The sequence below is a fragment of the Rattus norvegicus genome, chromosome 8 (genome assembly GCF_021556685.1).
Source record: "Rattus norvegicus strain SHRSP/BbbUtx chromosome 8, alternate assembly SHRSP_T2T, whole genome shotgun sequence".
Lineage (NCBI taxonomy): Eukaryota > Metazoa > Chordata > Mammalia > Rodentia > Muridae > Rattus > Rattus norvegicus.
In genome coordinates this window covers 107,806,871-107,828,704 of record NC_141541.1, presented here as the reverse complement: position 1 = coordinate 107,828,704, position 21,834 = coordinate 107,806,871, and the positions used below count along the sequence as shown (strand labels likewise).

The following is a 21,834-nucleotide window of genomic DNA, read 5'->3' as shown; positions in this document are numbered from 1 at the left end:
GTGGATTGCCATGCACGTGAGGTAACATCACAGGGTCCTAAATTCCTTTTTAAATTCTGGTCTTAAATCCTTCAGAAGGGCAGCTTAGCCAGCAACTCGGTGAACACTGAAGGCTGCGTGGCCCCACAGGAGCACATGATCAGGTCTTAAAACTGAGCTTCAGCCCCATCAGATGCTGAAGAAATAGTCAGGTATTCTTAGGAGTGTGTCCCATGTGTGGTGAACTCCACCACTAGTGGCTGCCCTTGCTACCCCAAGGTAACAGATAGCACTGAAGCCAGTTTGTGCCTGTTCTATCAGTATGTGGCAGTGTCATAACTATCAAGCTAATTTCAGATCCTCAAATTAGTTGAGGCTGCTGAGATGGCCAGCAAGATGGCCCTGCTGCCACCACATCTGATGACCTTTAGATACCCAGGATTCACGTAGTGGAACTCCTTAAGGTGTGCATGCATGTGCACATGCACACGTGTGAGCACATGGGCGCACGGGTGCGCACACGCACACACACACACACACCCCAATAATAAATGTTTTTTTTTAAGGTAGCAAGCTAGGGATCTATGCAGTAGATTTATTGTTGAAGAGACCCAGTGTCTTCTAAGGTGACACCATGCCTCAGCAGAATACAGTGACGAGAGAGTAGGTATGTTCTACTGACTGTTTAATAAGACAGGGAAGTATGGACAGTTATTTTTGTTGTCCACAAAATAGGGCTAAACCAAGAACATATTGGTGCTCCTCTGCAGGTCCTTCTGTGCAGACAGCAGCACACCGATGGCTCCTCTTGTGACCTTGTGACAGAAGACAATACAGCGTCCCATTCTTCAGATACACTTAGAGATGCAAAGCTGCCTCCACAGGGCCGGCCATAGTTTGAGCCTCAGCGCCTGGGGAGGAGGTAACGGGAGGAGGTAACATTGTTCTATGACACTCCTTAAACAGCCAGGCCTCCTGCCACCACCACCCCTCCCCGAAAAACCAACCAACCAACCGAGGACACTGCTGGAATTTGTTGGCCAGTGAGCTAGCCATGGGGTTCCTAGTGGATGCGTCAGGGATGATTACAGGGTTGTAAGAAGGAACATTTCTGGTAGGTCAGTTACAGGTATAACCTCTAAGTCCTGTCTCTTTTCATCCTCACAACTGTGAGGAAGACGGCGGTTGGAATGATTAGTTTGGGGTTTTAATGGTCATGCCAGTGTCTCCATTTTACACATGAAAGAAATGGTCCCAGCAAAGGTAAGTAAATTTCCAGAGGCTCTGTAGCTTATGATCCCTGGAGCCAGGATCTGTCCCAGAGCCCAGATCGGGATGCGGGCTTGCAGGGGACAAGGGTGGGGGGGTGTGTGTGTGAGTAAGTGAAGGTGCACGATCCTCCCAGTGAGGTTGCTTCACAGAAGCCACCTGTGATCTGGGCTCAGTCCCTTCTAGAACCTTCCCCATCACTATCAGCTGAGGCCAAAATATCAGATCCTAGCTCTTCAGCACTCCCCAGGAGCCCTAGTCAGCTGTTTCCAGGCAGTTCACTTCCATCTACCCCAGGCTGGCCCAGACTTACACCTTTGTGCCTCCAGTTATGCCCTGGAATGGACAACAATGTGTCATGGGCTCTGAAGGAAGCTGGCCTGGCAGGGCTGTCCACCATAGTGGGAGAACCAAAGGACACGTGCTTGGCTATGTGGACCTGGGTCTCTGGTCCCCCACAGAGCTATACTCCCCAGGGCTTCCTGACCCGCTGAACTGGTGCTCTCAGGGTATTCCTCAACCCCCACCCTACCCATCCTAACATGCTGAGCTTTAGATCTTGATATCCTAAGCACAGCAGCAAAACATTTAGGCAAATATATAGGTTAAAATCCAAACCGTGCTCTCGCTCTCTCTCTCTCTCTCTCTCTCTCTCTCTCTCTCTCTCTCTCTCTCTCTCTCTGTGTGTGTGTGTGTGTGTGTGTGTGTGTGTGTTTGAGACAAGATTTCTCTGTGTAGCCCTGGCCATCCTAAAACCCACTCCATAGACCAGGCTGGCCTTGAACTTAGAGATCCACATACGTCTGCATCCCAACTGCTGCAATTAAAGGTATGCGTGCTGCTGCCACTACCACCAGACTTCCCTCCTCTTAAGAAACTAATGTTCTCACCCTTGGGCTTTTCCCAGACTCTTCATTTCCTGCCCCCTTTCACTCACTGCAGCCTCGGGGCTAGCCAGACCCAGTTCTGACTACAGAATCAATGTTCTGTGCACCTTGGACTCCGTGATTTCTCACCCATATCTGGAGAAGGTGATGGCCTGGCCCATCTTGCCCAAGCACTGCCAATGTTTCCCATGGAGGAAGAGATAGAGATAACCTTCATAGCCCATTCTAATATGGACTGAGGGGCAGTCTGGTTTCTTAGCAAGCCTGCCAGGGAAGTGGGGAGGGCACAGGAACAAGAGAGGGACACTTGACTTCGAAATACACCTCAGAAAGTTAGGAAAGTTTTGCTTTTAAAGGTGTTCGGCAACCTTAGCCATTAAAGAAATGCAGATTAAAACCACTTTAAGATTTTATCTCACACAAACAAAATGGCTTTCGAGAATACTAAAAACAAATGGTGGAGCAGATGTGGGGACGGGGGACCTTTGAATACCATGGATGGGAACGTAAACTACTAAAGCAGGTCTGGAAATCCGTCTGGAGGGCTCTCGAAAAAAAGTATACCGCTCTTGGGCACATACCCAAGGGATTCTAGGCCCTGTGACAGGGATAATAGCCTGTGCTCGTTACTGCCCTTTTCACAGTGGCTAAGGAATGCTGACGAATAATTAAGGTTTGTACAGACACAGTGGGCTATTTATTGCTTAGCTCTAAAGGAAACAAAGTTGCAAGGAAATGGGTGGGGTTGGAGAAAATTATTTCATGTAAGGTAATCCAGGCCCAAATGCCATGTGCTCTCGTAAGAGGACCAGTGTCCCCTGTTCAGTGTGGTTTGTAGCATGTGGCCTGTGCAAGCAAGGAAGCAAGGTGATGTGAGGTAAGGATTACCTTAAGGCAAGGCATATAGTAGAACATAATTAAAAAGATGGGGGCAGCATGGGCGGAAAAGGTTTAGGCAGGGAAGGAGGCCTTGAGACTGGGTAGATGAGGATGTGGGATGGGCTGAGGATTAACATCAAGTGCCAAGAAGCCATTAAAGAGCGAGGTGAGCCCAAGTCAGCAGCAGCAGCAGCAGCAGCTTGACGGCTGATAGAATGACCAATCTGCAGGGATTCAAGCCTGTCTCTAAGAGGGCAGGACCAGTGCCTGGTGGCCTAGCCAACAACCCAGGTCTGGGGAGGAGTAGGCCTTTGTGGGGAATGTATTTCTCATGGTTAACTAAACTGAATTATTAGCAACTGCCTTCTGAGTCCCAATGCAGAGACCAATAGATAAAGGGTGTCACTACTCAGCCTTAATCAGAAACCTTTCCTGACAGCGATAAAGACTTGTAGATGCCTAGGATGTGGAACATGAGTGACAGAAGTGGGCTGAGCCCTAAGTAAGTCATGTGCCACCCCTCTAAGGCTCCGGGAATGCTGAGAGGGCCGGGAGGCACCGTACCCTAGACTCATAAAACTCCTGTAATCATTAACTCCCATCAGCTACTGTTACCTGCACTGGGCCCACACAAGGTCAACTTCACTGTCTTTAGCGTGGTGTACTCTCTCAGTCCTCCAGGCATTCGCTAACAGCTTCAAACCCATGATCGCACAGATGGCCATGGCTAGTCTTGTGGATCGCAAAACAAAATGAACAGATATGAATACTGGAGAGAGATTTGTTGGGGAGGGAGGGGGTGAGAGTGATCAGTGTGCAAAGAACACATGCAAAAGCAGAAAATAAACTTTTAATTTGTTTAAAGTCATGTGATTTTTTCCCCCCATGGTTTGCAAAAAAGCAAAGTGTCTGACTAGTGGAACTAGGTCTCCACAATGAGCAGAAAGAAAAAAGAAATCCCAATGTGATATTTAAAAGCAGCTCTTCTGCTCCATGAATGCACAAAATGGCTTAATGCTGTCACCAGTTACATGGTGACCTGTGTTTCAGAACAGGACTTTATTGGCTAATCAGGAAACAAGTGTCAGTTTCACACACAATCATAAGTGGCTTTCATCTCAGATTTAATAAAGAAATCTGCCTGATCAGCTTACCCTGTGGGGCCTCCATGTCTTTATCTGAACTGGAAGCTGGGGAAGGGCAGGGCCAGCTCTCTGTTGGCATCCTGTCTCGGCTTCCATGCACAGCGTTAAAAGGCATTTCTGTGCCATACTGAGCCGGGAGACTGGAAGGGTCAGTAGGATGTAAAAGAAACAATTGTTTCACTTGAAGAGAAATGCTTTGCTCTCTGGTAGCAAGACCACCAGCTACCAATAAGCAAGACTGCTTTGCTCTTGGTAGAGAACTGGAGGACACCACCATGCCAGCATCTGCTGCCCAGGGGTGTTAGCCATAGGGTCTGGCTACATTTCACTTCTGCCCAGACTACAGTTCTCACCGTGCTGGGTCACTGCCGGGCTCGAGCACCTTGCATCTCATCTTGCAGCTCTGTGACTGACCTGGATAAGAGCTGTAACCCTGGTGTGCTAGGTAGGACCTATGTGCTGAGCGCCGTTCTAAATGCTTCTGTGCTGCCTGAGGGTGGATAGTCCCACTTTCCAGCCTGGGGAAGTGAACTGAACTGAACTGAACTGAACGGAAGCCAAGGAGGGACTTGACCCATTAGGTGGTGACCTAAGGTCTGAGCCCTTCGTCCCTTTGCTCAGTCCTGTTGCCTCAATTAGAGGCTCTTGTCCCTTAAGACTACAAAGTACAGCTATAGGGCTTTATGGTTGGTTGGTTGGTTTTCTGTGTGGTTTTTTGCTAAGTTATTTCCTGTTGTCTGACCATGGATGGCTCTGTCACCTTCAAAAGCCAGGACCCATGGATTTGGTACAGTTGACTCCAGGCTAGCTGCAGAGCAGGCTGAGCGGGTCTAGATAGGTGTGCTGAACAGGAAGCTGACTCCAGACAACTGTGGCTCTGGGAGTCGAGTCCACACGACAGGCAATACTGCTGCCTTTGACTGGGAAGGCTAGACTGGGTCCCTGAGATCTGTGACTGAGCCAACCTCGGCAGCAGCCTTTAGAAAGCATGGGGGCGGGGGATCACACATTGGGGAGTCTGAGAAACTCAGAGTAGGAAGATGTCAAAAACTTCCCAGATATATAGAAAGGCCACCTCCTGGCCACCAGAGAGCTGACAGCATCACCTACAATTCTGAACCAAACACTAAATGAAGCTTGCGATGGCTGAAAGGATCACAGGTGAAAGTTGTCACCTTTCGGGTTGTTCCCTCCTGGCCACATCAGGGTCACAAGGTCCCAGGAAGTTTTGCCAAGCAGTGACTACGTCCTCGGTGCCCTCGGTCTTGGTGAGGATCAGGTGGTGGCTGGGTCCACTACACATATGGTGTACTAGCTTCTCAAATGCCTCCTAGACACGGGTGAGGAAATAGTGACCTGGGGTGGGAGCTACGGAGACCTGAAACAGACCTGCACACCCAGACTACCCACGGACTGGAAGGGACAGTCAGTAAGCAGCCTTGTGAGCTCGTGGACACTCAGCCATGATCCGACCACCTCTGCCTGCTGTGGTGATGACCAGCCACACCCCAGGACCCCAGGAAGGTGAGCCATGGTGGAACATGAGTTAAGTTGGGTAGTGGCATGCTAAAAGAATGATATGTTTGGATATGTAATACGTGGGTGTTGGGTCTCCAAGGGCACAGTGTAGATGGCACTTCTCCTCCCCATACCCTGCAGCCCTTCTCCTTCAACACCAATGCTTCCAGTTTCCTTCGGGGAAGACCCCTCTTCAATTTGTTCATTTCACAACCGTGACGCTTAGCAACTGTCACACCTCTGACCTAGGAAGCGGGATGATGGTCTAAGAGCCATCGGCCATTCTCCCCAAATCGTAAGTAGGCAAATCATAATCATAAGCAAGCAGAAAAAGCAAGTGGACCTTAAGTGGTAGGTAGCGACAACTTGAATGGTTTGCCTAAGGCTTTGGCTTCTGTGGGCCCTAGAATTTTCTTGGTTCCTCTTCTCTCCAAGCACTCTCGTTAACCCTTTTCATTCCCTGTCATCAGTTCTGGGAGTTGTGAAGCATCCTTCGAATAGACATCTTTATTCCATTGCTGGCTGTTAACACAGTTTCCTTGCAGCCTCGGTACTTGTGAGCTACAGGCCCTGATCATATTCGGAGTGCAAATTCATTACCCACCCACCTGCATGTTCTTGTTATTCCCCTGAGCTTCTATCAACCTAACACCAGAGCATTGGAGGAGGAGAGAAGAGAGAATGAGATGGACCAACAGAAGCAGATCAGCTGACCTCTCTGGCTCTGTGCGAATAGAACACTTGCATTTCTGCCTCTGTCAGGGTTCTCTCCTCGTTTGTTAGTATGTCAAATCCTGCTTCCTGGATCTGCAGAATATATATAATATGCATTATACGTACATACATACACACACATACTTATACATATAAGTGTGTATTCTGCAGATGTGCCTCAGGCCACATTTGCAGTGATCTTAGTGGAAAGCTAAAAGTAAAAGCAACACAGGCCCTTAGCACCTTCAGCATCCACCCCAGTCTAGCATTGTCCTAACCTTGAACAGAGTCTGAGTTAGAACTCATCAGTGCAACACAGCTCCTGCTGCCCCCATCCCTGTGGATCTACCGCAGGAGACCCAAGAATAGTCAGGCAAGGTATGTCATGTGCCTCCCACCTTCATGATGATTTCATCAGCCCTCCCGTGGGCCACTGCATTGGGCTTAATGAGGCCTAATGTACAGGCCTTTCCTGATGATGCTGAAATTAACCAGGGGAGTGCTGTCAAGTGGTTTTGGGAAGCCATTGGCAGGGACAGTGTTGTTTCTATGCTGGCCCCACTGCAGCCATCCACTGCACTGTATAGGCTTGGGCTCCAGGTCTTCATAGACACAGACTCTAGGGAATGGCACCAACCTGGCACCAGGAACCCCAGTCTGACTTGGGCGGGCAGAGCCTAACTCTCTGAACTCTGGTCTGGGGACACACAGCAGTGGACACTTCCGAAAGACTGTTCAGAAGCACACTTGGAATGACTGAATGAGCTGCCTGGAGATGGGTGAACAAGTGACACAGGAGCAGAGGTGACAGGCCCGGCCGCCCTCAGGCCCTCCTATCCCCCTCTCATGGTTCTCGGCTTCACTGCTGTCTGTCTTTCTTTCTTCTTGTTCTCCTGACTCCTTTGCTTCCTCAAGATAAATTTGTTTTATGTGTATGGAAATTTTTCCTACCTGTATGCCTGTGCATCATGGGCATACAGTACCCATGGAGGCCCAAGAAAGATTTAGATCCCCTGTGACACAAATTACACAGTTGTGGACTGCCATCTGAGTGCCGGGGGAGAAGCAGAGTCCTCTGGAAGAGCAGCCAGTGCTCCTGACCACTGAGCCACTTTACAGCCCCCTCCCATTTTTGCCGTTCTTGCATGCAGTAAAAATAGTTGCCCCGAGCTCTGCATCTGAACTTTGTGCTTCTCAACTCTAGCACAAACGACTAAATTACAGCTTCAAATCCCTCTACCCCACTTCAGGTTTCCTGAGAGAAGGCCAGACAGAACAGCTTGAACCTTTTTACCTTGTTTCAGTTTTAGCTTCAATTCTGACAGTGCTTGGGGTCAGCCTCAATGACCAGAGGCCACATAGGTCCAAGCTATGACAATTCTGTAGGGAACCATTTGTGTAGTCCAGGAGCCCATCTCTGTTCGGCTCCTATTGACATGAACTTCTCCTTGGTAACTTACCTGCGTCCTCTATAGAGTCGACATTTCCCACCGTCTATTTTCTGCTTCTCAATCTTTATATCTGCTGTGCCACAAGGAAATAAAACCATCTGTGTCTAAGGAAGGTTTCTACTGGGAATAGCTGTAAAGCCTGCACTAAGTAGGTATATGCTATCCACTGAATAAATGTTGCCTAAGGACCCTTGATCCCCAGCCTGTGGCCTGTTGGGAGGTGGCTGAACCCTTGAAAGGTGGGGCCTACTGACAGGCAGGTTGTGGCACTCTTGCTCCTTTGCTTCCTGGCTGTGAGGTACCTGCTATATGCTATGCTCCTGCCTAGACCTGCTTTACCACACACAGGCTTGAAAGCGTCTCTACCAACTTATTTTGGCAGAAGCCCTCAGAACTCTGAGCAAAGGAAACATCTTGCCTATATATGATGATTATCCCAAGTATGGCGACAGAAAGCTGACGTACACAGTGTACGTCACCCTAAGCAACAGCCTGTTCCTTTTTCTATGGTTACCATTTCTGATAGGCTGGGGACACTTGATGTTAAGGCACTCCTATGACTGATTCTGTGTTGAAGTGGTGGGCTCATGAGAACACCCAAAGGGCAGAGGGGGAAAAGATGAGGAGCTCTTGCGGGCCTCATCCTCCAGCTTCAGTTCAAAGGGGGGAAACCCAGGAAAAGAGGCCAGAGAAAGAGAATGATGTTATCTCAGAAGCCAGACAAGGGGGACTTGAGTTGTAGCTCAGAGGTTGAGACACTGGCACAGGCTTGCACACACACACACACACACACACACACACACACACACACGTGCACACGTACAAAGGGGTAAGGCATTGAGAAGGGAGGCACATGGGCACAATGAATATCAACCTTTTCTGATTCAAGAGACTGTGGTCGGGGCTGGAGAGATGGCTCAGTGGTTAAGAGCACTGACTGCTCTTCCAGAGGTCCTGAGTTCAATTCCCAGCAACCACATGGTGGCTCACAACCGTCTATGATGGGATGTGATGACCTCTTCTGGTATGTCTGATGGAACAACAGTGTACTCACATACATAAAATAAATAAGTCTTTAAAAACAAGCAAACAGGGTTGGGGATTTAGCTCAGTGGTAGAGTGCTTGCCTAGCAAGCGCAAGGCCCTGGATTCGGGCCCCAGCTCCGAAAAAAAAAAAAAAAAAAAAAGGAGTCTGTGACCTTTGGCAGCAGGGAGTGCCCTTAGAGGAGCAATGAGTTTAGGACCAGGCCACAGCAGGTCAGCAGGAGTGGAGAGGAGGGGTGGCACCAAGATGTGGACCAAGTTCATGCATCTTAACTAAGAGGGAGAAGAAGCTGAGGGAGAGAAAGGGTAGTGTACTGGATCAAAGAGACTTGACTGAGGAGGATAGAACAGAGGAGAGAAGAGGTGATAGTGTGGAAAGGCTATTTCCTGTGAGAGTCAAATCCCAGATCGTCTCCGTGGTTTCCTGGCTTTCCTAAGCCATTCTGTCCAGGTTCTGATCCTAAAGGTCCTTACTGTGCACCCATGAGAAACAGCCGTGTATCTCAAGCTTCCCTCCTCCGGCTGTAGGCAGTCCCGGATCCCTGGCATCTTGACTGTTAATGCAAGACATCCTCCCAGCAGCAACCTGTCTAACTCCCTGGTCCTCAGATGTAGCCTGGCCACTCTTCTCAGAGGAAGGCTCAGGAAGGGACACAGCACAGTGCTTATGAGACTTATGGCTGACAGCAGCTAAGAGGATGAGGGAGAGAGGGGGTTGGCCTGGGAACAGAGGAAGTGAGGCTATGGAAGGGAGGGCTTCTGGTGTTTTAGAAGGAGATAGATAGGGAAACTTGAACTCTCCAGCTCAGAATTCATGACTCCTCTTCTCCATTACTACTGAAGTTTCTAGAAGGATCATTTCCTGATGTCCAGTGATTTCCACCAAGGTCTTATTTGAGTATCATCAGACAGCTGTCAAATGTACCCATGATGCCACCAATGGACAAAGGGAGATCTGATACCATTTGTTTGGAGCCCAGTGATTGGAGACAAAAATGCTCTTGGCTGGTTTCCCAGAACTGAGATGGCCCAATAGCCTGGTGACTCGCTTGTTTAAAATGCACATCAAGTCGGAATCCACCTTGCTCATCAGGTCTGTACTCACCTATGTCCCCATCTTTGCCACCATCCTTTTTGCGGGGAGGCCACTTGGCTGCACCCAAATGATTCTCATCAGTAACCTAGGACAAGTCAGTCGTGGACAGAAAGGACTCAGCCAACTCGAGTTACTGTGAAGACTTTCAACACCTTCAGAAGACAGCATCAAAACATGGAGGTTCAAAACACGGGGCACGACAGGCCTCTGATGAGGACAGGTCATCAGAGCTTGGGCAACGAGGGCCTTTTTAGTAGTGTGTGTGTGTGTGTGTGTGTGTGTGTGTGTGTGTGTGTGTGTGTGTTGGGGTTGGGGGGAGAGATCCTTGCTCGTCTTGACCTTTAAAGTCTGCCTCTTAACCAAATGCAGGTAGAGACTAAGGAACGATATAGAGTGGACAGTTGGTGTGATGATTTGTATGTGCTCGGCCCAGGGAGTGGCGCTATTAGTAGGCGTAGCCCTGTTGGAGTAGGTGTGTCACCATGGACGTGGGCTTTGAGACCCTCATCCTAGCTGCCTAGAAGCCAGTCTGCTAGCAGCCCTCAGATGAAGATGTAGAACTCTCAGTTCCTCCTGCACCATGCCTACCTGGATGCTGCCATATCCGTGCCTTGATGATTATGGATTGAATCTCTGAACCTGTAAACCAGCCCCAATTAAATGTTGTCCTTATAAGAGTTGCCTTGGTCATGGTGTCTGCTCACAGCAGTAGAACCCTAACTGAGACAGGGGCTTTCAAATACAAGGGACGAGTCACCCAGTGCAGAGAAATCAAGGGACTTCCAGATCATTTTCCATGGCAGTGTGAGCCTGTTTTTCCTTCTTAGGGAAATATGGCCAGTATCTATAGAAATGTGGAAGTATGGCCTGATGCTGTATGTTCTAGAAAATGGGCTATGCTCTTTGGAACTTATTATGAGAGCTTGGACAGTGAACTCCCAAAGGTGGGGTGCTGGACTCTCGGCAGACACACAAAGTGTGTCGGGAAATACCTCTTACACGTATGATGTATGGATTTTTAAAACACTGCCAGTTAGCTGTGAAGTTGGCGCAGTCTGTATTACTATGGACATAGTTTCTCAAAGCCACAGGTTATGCTGATCCTGTCTGCCATGGTAATTAAAGAGCTAAATTTCTACATTAAATAAATGGCCTAAAAACCTTTAGGAATCTGAGTGAGTGAGCGAGCGAGCGAGCGTGTGTGCGTGCGTGCATGTCTGTGCATGTGTGTCAGTCACTGGAAGTGACTTTAATATGAGGCTGGGGGAGGACCCTCCTATAATTTGCTGTATTTTAGGCTTCCTCCAAAAGCCCATGTCTTTTTTTTTTATCAGATATTTATTTTTATAAATACTTTTTTCTTTTTTACACCTCGACCACAGTTGCCCCTCTTTCCTCTCCCCTAGCTTCCCCTCTGCCCCATGCCTCATCCACGCCTCTGTTTTTCTTCAGAAAAGAGCAGGCCTCCCTTGGATAGCACCCAAACATGGCATAGCAAGTTACAGTCAGACTAGGCACCTCCTCTTTCTCTTCTTATTGAGGTTAGACCAGTCAACCCAATAAGAGGAAAGGGTCCCTAAAGCAGACAAGGGAGTCAGAGACAGCCCCTGCTCCCACTCTTAGGAATCCCATGAGAAGACCAAGACAGTGCCATGCAGGCTTCCTGGCTGGTGGTTCAGTCTCTGTGGACCCCTGTGAGCCCAGGTGGGTTGATTCTGTGCGCTCATTTTCTTGTGGTATTTTTGACCCCTCTGAAAGCCCATGTCTTAAACTCAGTCTGGCAAGGTGGTAGAACCTAAAGAGACGGGGCTGTAAAGGTCACCAGTGGAGTAAACTTGAAGGTGATTAGAAGAGAAGGTTACTTTTTCCAGCCCCTCTGGGACCAACAGCCTTCTCCACATGCTATTTCAACAAGAGCTCAAAATCAGCAGACACAACTGGCCATAGACTGAAGCCTAAGGTTGGAGCCAGAGTGAACCTTTTCGTCTTAAAATCAACGGCCTCAAGTATTTTGTGATGGGACCAAAAGTCTGACGATGTCACTACTCAGTTCTGTCAATTCCTCTCCCTCCCTGAAGTCCTTACTGAGAGTTTAGTTGTGACTGAAAGGAAAATGGATGCAAGATGTTCCAGGGACTTCGGAGAGGAAAGAGGCTCACTCCTGAGAGACTTCTAATGTGCATCCTCCCAAGGCCCAGGTCCACGTGGGGAGGGGCCCGTGTGAGCACTCTTGTGAGCCTGCCTGTGACCTGGTGGACAGGTGACCTCCACTTACCACATTCCATTCCCGGCCTTCAGCCAGAGCCTTCTTTTCGACCTCCAGCTTCTGTAAGATGGTCTTCTGAAGCAGAATGGGGTTGGCTCCCTTCACCACGGCCACCAGTTCTCCTCTCTGGAATGTGACAGGTCACGTGAAACCCTCCTCACAGCTAGTCATTGTTTCAGGAGGCCGTGCCTAAGGTGCATCAATCCCTAGGCCCACATCCTCTGCCCTCACCCCTGCTACTAGTTGTAGAGGGCCGCAATAACATTCGCCACCACTAGATGGCACTGGCTTCCACTGCGCCCCACGTGGAAGGCCAAGCTAGACAAGATGGCGCTGGCCTCCGCCGCGCCAGCCGACTTCCTTTCAGGAAGTTAACTGTGTGCACATGTGCAAGAGTGCCTTCGTGCCAGGTCTTTGCCCACTCCGGGGCGTGCCTAATGAGATCATGGGTAAGCGACCAATCAGGTGTGGATGCGCCACGCTAGGGTGTATATAAGCCACGCCATGCCGGCGCGTGGCGTCTCTCCTTAAGATTCAATAAACGTTTAGCTGTAGCAAGGATTCGTATGTCCCCGCGTGTTTTCTTGCTGGCGAGGTCACGCGGGACAACTAGTTCCTGGGGCCCATCCCACCGTGAGACCCTCAATTTGGCTCTTTGTTCTTCAAACGATTTCTCTCTGTTCTCCACCTTCTCCCTGACATCCCTCTTGTCAAAGCTTTCTTCAGGGCAGCCAGCAGTTAGTTAAGGGAGGAACAATACACAGAAGATTGGGTGGCTAAATGTGACTTATATGTGACAAATTAACAAATATTTGTTGAGCTCTTGCTATACCAAGCACTTAGGGTGAGACAGAGAGTACACGCGCTAACCTGAGAAAGACATGTTATCGTCTCAGTGAATGTGCAGTGGTGTGGCCACTCCAAACAATGACGGCTGTGACCAAAGCTTATCAGAATAAACATGGAAGAAGGGATTCACGGTGCAGGCTGCAGTAGTCAGGAAAGACATCTTCATGCTTCGTGTGGACCTGGGTTTTCTGCTCATTTTCTCTATGTACGTCACTGAGAAGTTCCTGTATGATGGCCCTGCTGGTTCTCTCCACCCCTCCGTGAACCGCCATGGGATGGCGATTGTGGCCTGAGTCCCCACAGATGACTGTGAGTTTTGTTTTAACCACCGTTGGCCTAAGCATTCAAATTACTTCGATAACGACCGTGTTCTGTGACAGCTCTGAAGGCCAGTGTGGCTGGATGGACGTGGTCATCTCCTTCCCACCCAACGTTCTTTCTCCCGCCAACCACAGCCATATAGCCACCGCAGGAGCTGGGTCTCCCTCCTGAAAGCTCAGGTGATATTTTAGCCCAAGGTTTTGCTGTGGGTCTGGCAAAGGTGGCTCAGCAGGTGGCGATGCCTCTCGCTGGGGATGAAGATCTGAGTTCAATCCCCAGGACCAACGTGGGAGGAGGAGAGAAGCAGCTGTCATCCGATCTGCACATGCGTGCTTACAGCAGGCAGTGCATGGAAGACAAATAGAACTCTACCAAATAATCGAGATGAGCTTCTAATATGTGACACTTGTGGTACTGAGGCGGACATGAACTAAATATCCCGGCTCTGGATGTCAGGGGTCCTGGAAGAGTGGGCCCCTGGTTTCTCTGACTGAGTAGGTAGGGCTGAGTCTGGATCAGCAAATCCACCAGTTGCCGCCTGGGTCTGGCAGGCAGCCTCAAGCTGGGAACCCAGGAGTGCACCCGCGGGCGCCAGGGAACTGAAACTGGAAATGAATGGCGCATTTGAAGATCCAAGTCACCTGTCACCACAGAACCCTTTGGTTCCCAGGACGCTGCCTTGCTTTTCTTTCACTCTGTGCTGTGGTTATCAAGGCAAACACACAGTTTCTCTCTATACAATGTATTCATTTCCCCTAAAAGTACAATGTATTCATTTCTCCTAAAAGTTGCCCTCAGCAGAGAAGAGAAATCTCAAAACCGTGCTCTGAGAGCAAAGCTACAATCTAGAGGGTCCGTCAGCCAAGTCACACATGTGCATTCTAGAATACGTGTGTCCTTTGCCATGCAGTGACCTAGGAGGGCTGACCAGCCACCAGTTGCCACCATAAAGCCGAGCCTTTCATCTCCTGTGGAACAGGGCCCTCAGGAGGAGTGAGTGAGCGCTCCTGTGCATGTCCACGCCTTAGGGAAGGAGTTCTTTGTGAATGTAGTGAATCGCTCTAGAGGGCGTGTCAGAGACATCATCACCCCTTAGAATGGCAGATGCCTCGTGGTGGCTCCTGAGACCCGATCTGTCTATCTGAACACCAGTGATTTCACAGTCAACAAACAGTTCCATGTCCACAAAGATACTTACTGCATAAAACAGAAAGGTCGGCTCGCACTTCCCTCGGTATTTTCCCAGAACATCAAGGCAGTCAGCCTCTGCCTGAAGAGAGCAAGTGGTCAGTGGGCACCCTATATGCAGCTAGTCCAGGGTCACAGCAGTGCCACACCCTCCCTCATGATGCACCTCTCAAATGAAGCCCGACTCACTGTCTTGTCAACACATTGGTGACAGCTGTGCCAGCGTCATCGCCTTGAAGAGAAGGAAATGAGATGCTCTGGCTCCCCACTCAGCTACTTGACTGGTCCAGGGAACCCCACCATCTGACATTCTCCTGGGGTTGTGCCTGGCAGTGCAGTGACAGGCCCGAGGGTCCTCAGACATCCCCTACATTGTCTCTGGCCCTTGGAGTCTGACCTCCTGAGAGATTAGCATAAACCCTGTTGGCTCCTGTTGTCGTTAGTGTCTGTGAACCTCATCCATCAGTGTGTGGGTTGTCCATGTCTTTTGCATCTCCATGGAATTCCCACTTCAGTACTTTTGGCAAACATTTGCTCAAAGACCCCTTTATGACATAGAAGATGGAAGTCTTGAAACACTAGGCTCTGGAAGTGACCTTTTGGCCAACAGTGCTCACTAACCAAGACAATATGCAGATGGGTCTGAGTGACATATTTGCATACAGTTTGGTGGTGAGGTTGATGCCTTTTACGTCTAGGGAAACTGTAGGACACATCTGAAAGGCAGCTTGTGCATCCTGGCCCTTGCTTCTTCCATGGTTAATTTGTTCACGCTGTTGGCGTGACTTTTTGCCGAGAAGGAATCTTACCGAAGCAAAATGGAGAAGGTCCAAGCCAACCTCGATCTTCATCTTCTGGAAGAGGCTAACCATAGCTTTGCAGGGTCCACACCAGCCCTGGTAGACATCCACAACTGCCAGAGGCAAGGAACGACAATGTTCACCAGACAACCACATCCATGCAGTCTGCGCTCATCCCTCCACCCCCCAACCCCTGCATTACATTGTAGAGGAGGTAGGTGTGTGTGTGTGTGTGTGTGTGTGTGTGTGTGTGTGCATGCATGTGCGTGTGTGTTCATTCCTCTAGCCTGTCCAGTCAGAGGTCAGAGGTCTTGGAAGAGCTTTTCACTCTTGAACTACTGAAAGGCCGCCTCACATTTGACATAGTGCTCAGGAAATATTAGCCACGGTCACATGACTGTCTATCAGGGCAGCTGGCACAAAGCAGAGTCTCCAAAAACAAAATTACATGCTACTGTCCCTTTCACCATTGGTTTAAAAAAAAAGTAATGATTCATTTCATCCTGGAGCTGAATTTACCTTCCAAGACCAGACATATAGGTACAACTGTTAACCCTTGGCATCAAAGGGCTTCATAATCCCTCTGACTCAAGAGTATGCTCTCTCTCTCTCTCTCTCTCTCTCTCTCTCTCTCTCTCTCTCTCTCTCTCTCTCACACACACACACACACACACACTGGATCAACGGGACCATCATTATTTCATTATTTGGTGTCTACTTGGCTCCAGGTTGAGTCTGCTACAGATGCCACATGGGAAAAGTTAACGCTGTTGTATTAGAGTCTGGGTGACAGACAGGTATGGCAGGAAATATGGTGGGGACCTTGACAGAGCCTTAGGGGGTCTCCCCTGAAGAGAGAAGTGGGGGTCAAAAGAGAGTCCACATGGATAGGCTACTTTTGAGGTGAGCCTTGGAAGGAGAACGGTGATCGCCCGTAGAGTAGAAGAACGTAAGAAGTGGAGGGGAAGGAAACCCAGGACACACTCTGGAAAGCCATCTCAGTTCAGGACACATCTCAGGAAATGGTAACAGAAGGGGCTGGAAAGAGGTGGGATTGTGAAGAGAGGGAGCGCTCTTGATTGCTGACGAGTCATGGAGGTTTGTCCATAGAGGAGGATGACAGGAGGCAGAGCTGCCTGGAGAAGAGGAAGGAACCATGGGTAGGGTAGGAAGGAAAGCATGGTCCCTTGCAAGATGCCAGCCTCCTGGTATGCACACCGTCCTGTCAGCCCAAATAAGCACAATAGAGTTTGGCGCTGACTCCTAAGTTAACAAAGGCTGACTCGCAGCAGGGGTCTCTCAGCGCCTAAGTCCGGGGTGAGCAAGTTAGCATGATGTGAGAAGCCTCACATAGAAACCAATGGCCAGAAATTTCGTCTTTGGCTGTGAGGACGTAAACCCTGTTGCCAACAACTGAGTGAGCTCGATCCACCAACGACCACATAAAAAGAGCTTAGAAGCAAGTTTCCCCAAGTCACGGTGGCCACAGACTTGCCGTGAACCTTGAACTCTGGTCAGTCTGCTTCCAGCTCCCAAACACTGGGGTTACAGGAGTATGCCACTGTAGCTGGCCAAGGCAGCGCTGGAGACTGAGACCCAGGCTTATGACAATACCACCCATGTAGCCCCTTGCACCGTTGAATGGTTTCAAAAAGAACGGCTCAGGGGAATTACCAGTCAGTCCTTTGGAGGCGAGCATTTCCTCCCAACGCTCCTGGGTTTTGATGTTGACCTGTGGCCAGAGAGGATCAAAAGCAGAAGCAGTGTCAATGGGGGCAGAAATGGCAGCCCTCTCTCTCTCTCTCTCTCTCTCTCTCTCTCTCTCTCTCTCTCTCTCTCTCTCCCTTCCTCCCTCCCTCCCTCCCTCCCTTCCTCCCCATCTCCTTCTCTCTGCAGTATTCCCAAATGCAGTTCTAAATGTCTTCTGTTCACAATCTTATGTCTTTCTTTCCTCTTATATGGTGGGAAAGATAATTAACCCACCAATGACATAGGCCATTCTCAGACGTTAAAAAGTGTCATGTGTATGTGTGTGGGAATCATGGAGGTGGTTGGTTTCGTGTTCTTAGAAGCAGCAGCAGCACAGTACAGGCCCCTTGTAGTTACATTCAGTCAGTTTCAGAAATTATGGAGTTTTTCGTCATCCACTCACTCTTTTCTTATTTATAAAGAGTCCTGGTATATTAGATACGACATACAAGGAGAAATGAATATTACTATCCATCTCTACTCCTTTATTTTAAATATATAGATATAAAGGTACACACACACACACACACACACACACACACACACACACACATATATATACATACATACCCACAAAACACATCTTTATTTTAAAATACTTTCAAAATCACACACACACACAAAAATAACATGTACTTGAAAGTATGGTGTAGGGGCTGGAGAGATGGCTCAGCAGTTAAAAGCACTGGCTGCTCTTCCAGAGGTCCAGAGTTCAATTCCCAATAAACCAACATGGCGGCTCATGACCATCTGTAATGAAATCTGATGCCCTCTCTGACATACAGGCATACATAAATAAATCTTTAAAGTAAGTACCTATATAGACTATTTGCGGGTACTTCTTAGTTACCTGGACGTAAACTATCAATCTCACATCTCATCACCTCAGAGTGGGGGGCTGGGGAGATGGCTCAGTACAGTGCTCACTGTTCAAGTCTGAGGACCTAGGTTTGCATCCTTGGCGCCCATGTAAAAAGTGGAGAATGGTTGTGTATGTCTGAGGGTAGAGACAGGAAGATCCAGGGAGCTCCTGGAGCTCATTGGCCAGTCCTCCTAGTCAAATGGGGAGGTCCAGGTTCAGTTGCAGGCCCTAATTCCTGAGGAAGAGAAGCAACTGAGAAGGACATCCTGACTTCAACCTCTGGCAGACACATGCACCATACAGGTGTGTGTGTGTGTGAATGTGCACACACGCATCCATGCATGCAAGCCCGTGCACACTACCCATGCACACTAGTGTTCCAATGTTTCTGGATAATTAATTATAATGCTTCTGTTGTATAATTATATGGGACTGCTCATCGTGTGTTTTTTGTTGTTGTTTCTTTTTTTACTTCCTCCTCCTCTTCCTCCTCCTCCTCCTCCTCCTCTTCCTCCTCCTCTTCCTCCTCCTCCTCCTCCTCCTCCTCCTCCTCCTCCTCCTCCTCCTCCTCCTCCTCCTCCTCCTCCTCTTCTTCTTCTTCTTCTTCTTCTTCTTCTTCTTCTTCTTCTTCTTCTTCTTCTTCTTCTTCTTCTTCTTCGACAGGGTTTCTCTGTATAACAGTCCTGGACATCCTGGAACTCACTCTGTAAACCAGGCTGGCTTTGAACTCACAGAAATCTGCCTGCCTCTGCCTCCCAAGAGCTGGGATTGTGCCACCCCCACCTGGCATTCACCACCTGTTTTATTTCCATCACAGGACTCTTTGGGGATTGTTTGGCAGTTCCCCTGGGGACTGACCCTCAGTCCGGCATGCTGTTTTCTGCTGCTTTGACTCTTGTGGTGTAGCCCTGGGTTGGTTTGGCATGTTAGAGAAGCTGCAGACATTTGCTCTCATTACAGCCAATCAGGTGATTCCAGCCGTCTACTAGAGACCACACTGTCTGAACCGCTTATGGAATTCAGCCAGGCTCCTCCACTAGACAATGACTTTCTTGTTCCTTCAATTTAACATGTTTTCATAGGGAGTGTTACAGATTCACACGAGATGCATTCCGTGGGCCCCTGCATTTGAACACATGCTTCCAAGCCAGTGATGTCACTTAGTAGGTTCTGGAGCCTTTACAGCACGGGACGACGTTGGCACATGTAACCCAGTCAGGATAGGCATTGAGGGTTATATGGCTCAGCACCCACTTCCAGACCTGTCTCAGTTTCCTGTTTGCCCGGATGTAACAAGCTAAGCTGCAAGCTCCCATCGCCAAAGATGAAGCCATTCACTGCTGCTTATTTCTGCTATCTGTCCCCCAACAGGGAACCCAAATAAACGTCTCTCGAGTAGCTTCTGTCTGGAATTTTGTCACAGCGAAGAGAAATATAACAGATATAGGACACTGGGTTGACATTATTCAATTGAAAAGATCGTGAAAATTACAACTTGCTCTTGTTTAAAGTTTTCTTTTAAGATTTATTTTTATCTTCTGTGTATGGGTGTTTGGCTTCTATGTCTGTGCATCACTTGTGTGCCTGGTGCTGAGTGTTGGATCCCCTGAAACTGGACTTACAGAAGGCTGTGAGCTACTATTTGGGTGGTGAAAAATGAACCTAGGTCCTCTGGAACCAGTGCTCTTAACTACCGAGCCATCTCTCCAGCCCCCTACAACTTCTTGATAAAAATGTGAAAGGTCAATGTTAGGATGTATTACCCACCAATTATGGCAGGAAACTATATAAGGTTTACAGATCCTCTATTGTAAGTCTCTATTTCCGAGAAAGCGCTCTCTCTCTCTCTCTCTCTCTCTCTCTCTCTCTCTCTCTGTGTGTGTCTGTCTGTCTGTCTGTCTCTGTCTGTCTCCTGTCTCTGTCTCTGTCTCTCTGTCTCTCTCTTTGTGTCTGTGTGTGTCTGTCTCTGTCTGCCTCCTGTCTCTGTCTCTCTGTCTCTTTGTGTGTGTGTGTGTGTGTTAGACATAAAAGATTAAAGCTTTTTTGAACCCTAAGAGAGAGAGTTGAACCAATATTCTCCTGTCCCCATAGCAATTGCCCTGAAGCAAGTGACAAGAACCGGAACCATCAGAAGAGCTCTGTCACTGCCCAGAGGCCTAGCTGATGTCATTGGCACCTCTCTACCTCCTGCTCCCCTTCATGGAGTGAACCACACCAGGCCTGGGGCCAGATGACTGCCCTACTCCTGGCTGTAGGGAGTATCGGCATGGAAAACACTTGAACTCCCCCCCCCCCAAGACCTGTGTTGGGAGAGAATGAAAAGATTTCCTAGCATCTTTTGATACCTTGACGTCATATGAAAGAACCCGGAAGACAGAGAGAAGATGGGGTTCCTAGGCTGGAGCTCTTGGGCAAGGCATTCAAAGAATGACCTCCCCAGGGATATATGACATTAATGGATGAACTGAGAAGCACACGGGCTATTGGGAGACACATGGAGAGCACGCGTGCAGGTGGCTTACAACTGTCCAGAGTCTCATCACCGTAACTCTGCCGTTTATATCTTACTCTCCCTACTTCTGCATGGAGCTCAGAGGTTGAGGAAATGGTTCCCAAAAGAATAATGGGGGAACCCCATCCTCAGAATCTAATGTAGAAGGTCCCCCACTCTGAAGTCCTAGTATGTCAAAACTTCAGGACCCTTTGGATAGCCACACAGTCTCACTTCACGGGTGAGCTACATAGAGGAACCCTGTCTTAAAACCAAGAGGTGGAGGAGGAGGAGGGGGAAGGAGGAGGAGGGAAGAGCTGGCTTGTCCTATGTGCACATGGAGTAAAGCACTCTACACAGCAAACACTCATCACACAACACATCTCAAGTCACAATGTTAGAACAGAACAGTGCAGGGAAACTGGTCACCACAGAGCACACAGATGTATGCCCAAATGTATATATCCTGTGCGTTTTCTGCAATTATTATCCAACAGAAAATAAGCTTGACTTATCTTCTCTCAGATTTGTGGTTTTATATTAATGTTCACTTGAGTCTTGCGGCTGCAAAGGCCCATTAAGAGCTTGTGCTTTGGTCGGGATTTATATAAAAAGTCACCATTACTGGGTGCTCCAGAGAATTTATTTCTACTTTATCATAGAAGGATAGGATACTTGAGCTCCGGGACACTGGCTCACACTGCTAGTAAGTGGAAAGTCATCTTGATTCCATACCCCACTCCCACACCACTCTCTCAAACAAGTGCCTGTAGCTAATGTCCCTTGAGGCTTACCTGCAGGGCAATTTCCTTCTTCCTGTTGCCCATCGCTCTGCAAAGAAATCAGACTATTACCTAGGGATTGAGCAAGGTAGCTGATCCACCTCTGGGCAAAGACGCAAGGCCAGAGAGGTCCAGAGTACTGATGGGAAATGAACAGAGACATAAACTGATTCTCTCGTGCTCTCCCCCCCATCCTCCTTCCTCCCAGGAGCCAGTCACCAGGCTCTCTCTCTCTCTCTCTCTCTCTCTCTCTCTCTCTCTCTCTCTGGCAAGCGGAGGTGGGGGTGCTGCGAAACCCCTTCTCTTAAGAGCCTGTAGGCACCACTAGCAGATTGTCACATTAGAGTGTCCAATGAGGAATTTGAGCAGATAAAGAGGGTTCTGTAGTGCCTACAAGTCCCTGAGAACTACTAGGAAACAATCTCTTTGAACGATATTACCCAATGGATACCAAATATCAGACCTGGAAGAAGCCAGAGAGCCTCTAACTTGGCAGCGTCTTTTGTTGTCTTGGTAACCAAGCACTCAGCCCTTCGCTCCATTG

At 48.8% G+C, this 21,834-nt stretch overlaps 1 protein-coding gene across 6 annotated transcripts; it reads right to left on the bottom strand.

Moving 5' to 3' along the window:
* Positions 1–647: 647 nt before the first annotated feature.
* Nme9 (NME/NM23 family member 9) lies at positions 648–21,826 on the bottom strand. Of its 6 annotated transcripts, NR_203063.1 has the most exon segments (13): positions 648–890; positions 3,630–3,746; positions 4,169–4,299; positions 5,335–5,489; positions 6,392–6,484; positions 7,852–7,912; positions 9,992–10,067; positions 12,258–12,374; positions 14,617–14,688; positions 15,416–15,519; positions 17,081–17,138; positions 21,303–21,339; positions 21,754–21,797. NR_203063.1 is itself a non-coding variant. In NM_001447080.1 (9 exon segments), coding segments are annotated over 8 exon segments (528 nt in total). In that variant the 5' UTR covers positions 21,336–21,339; positions 21,754–21,797; the 3' UTR covers positions 648–883.
* Between the last annotated feature and the right edge of the window lie 8 nt (positions 21,827–21,834).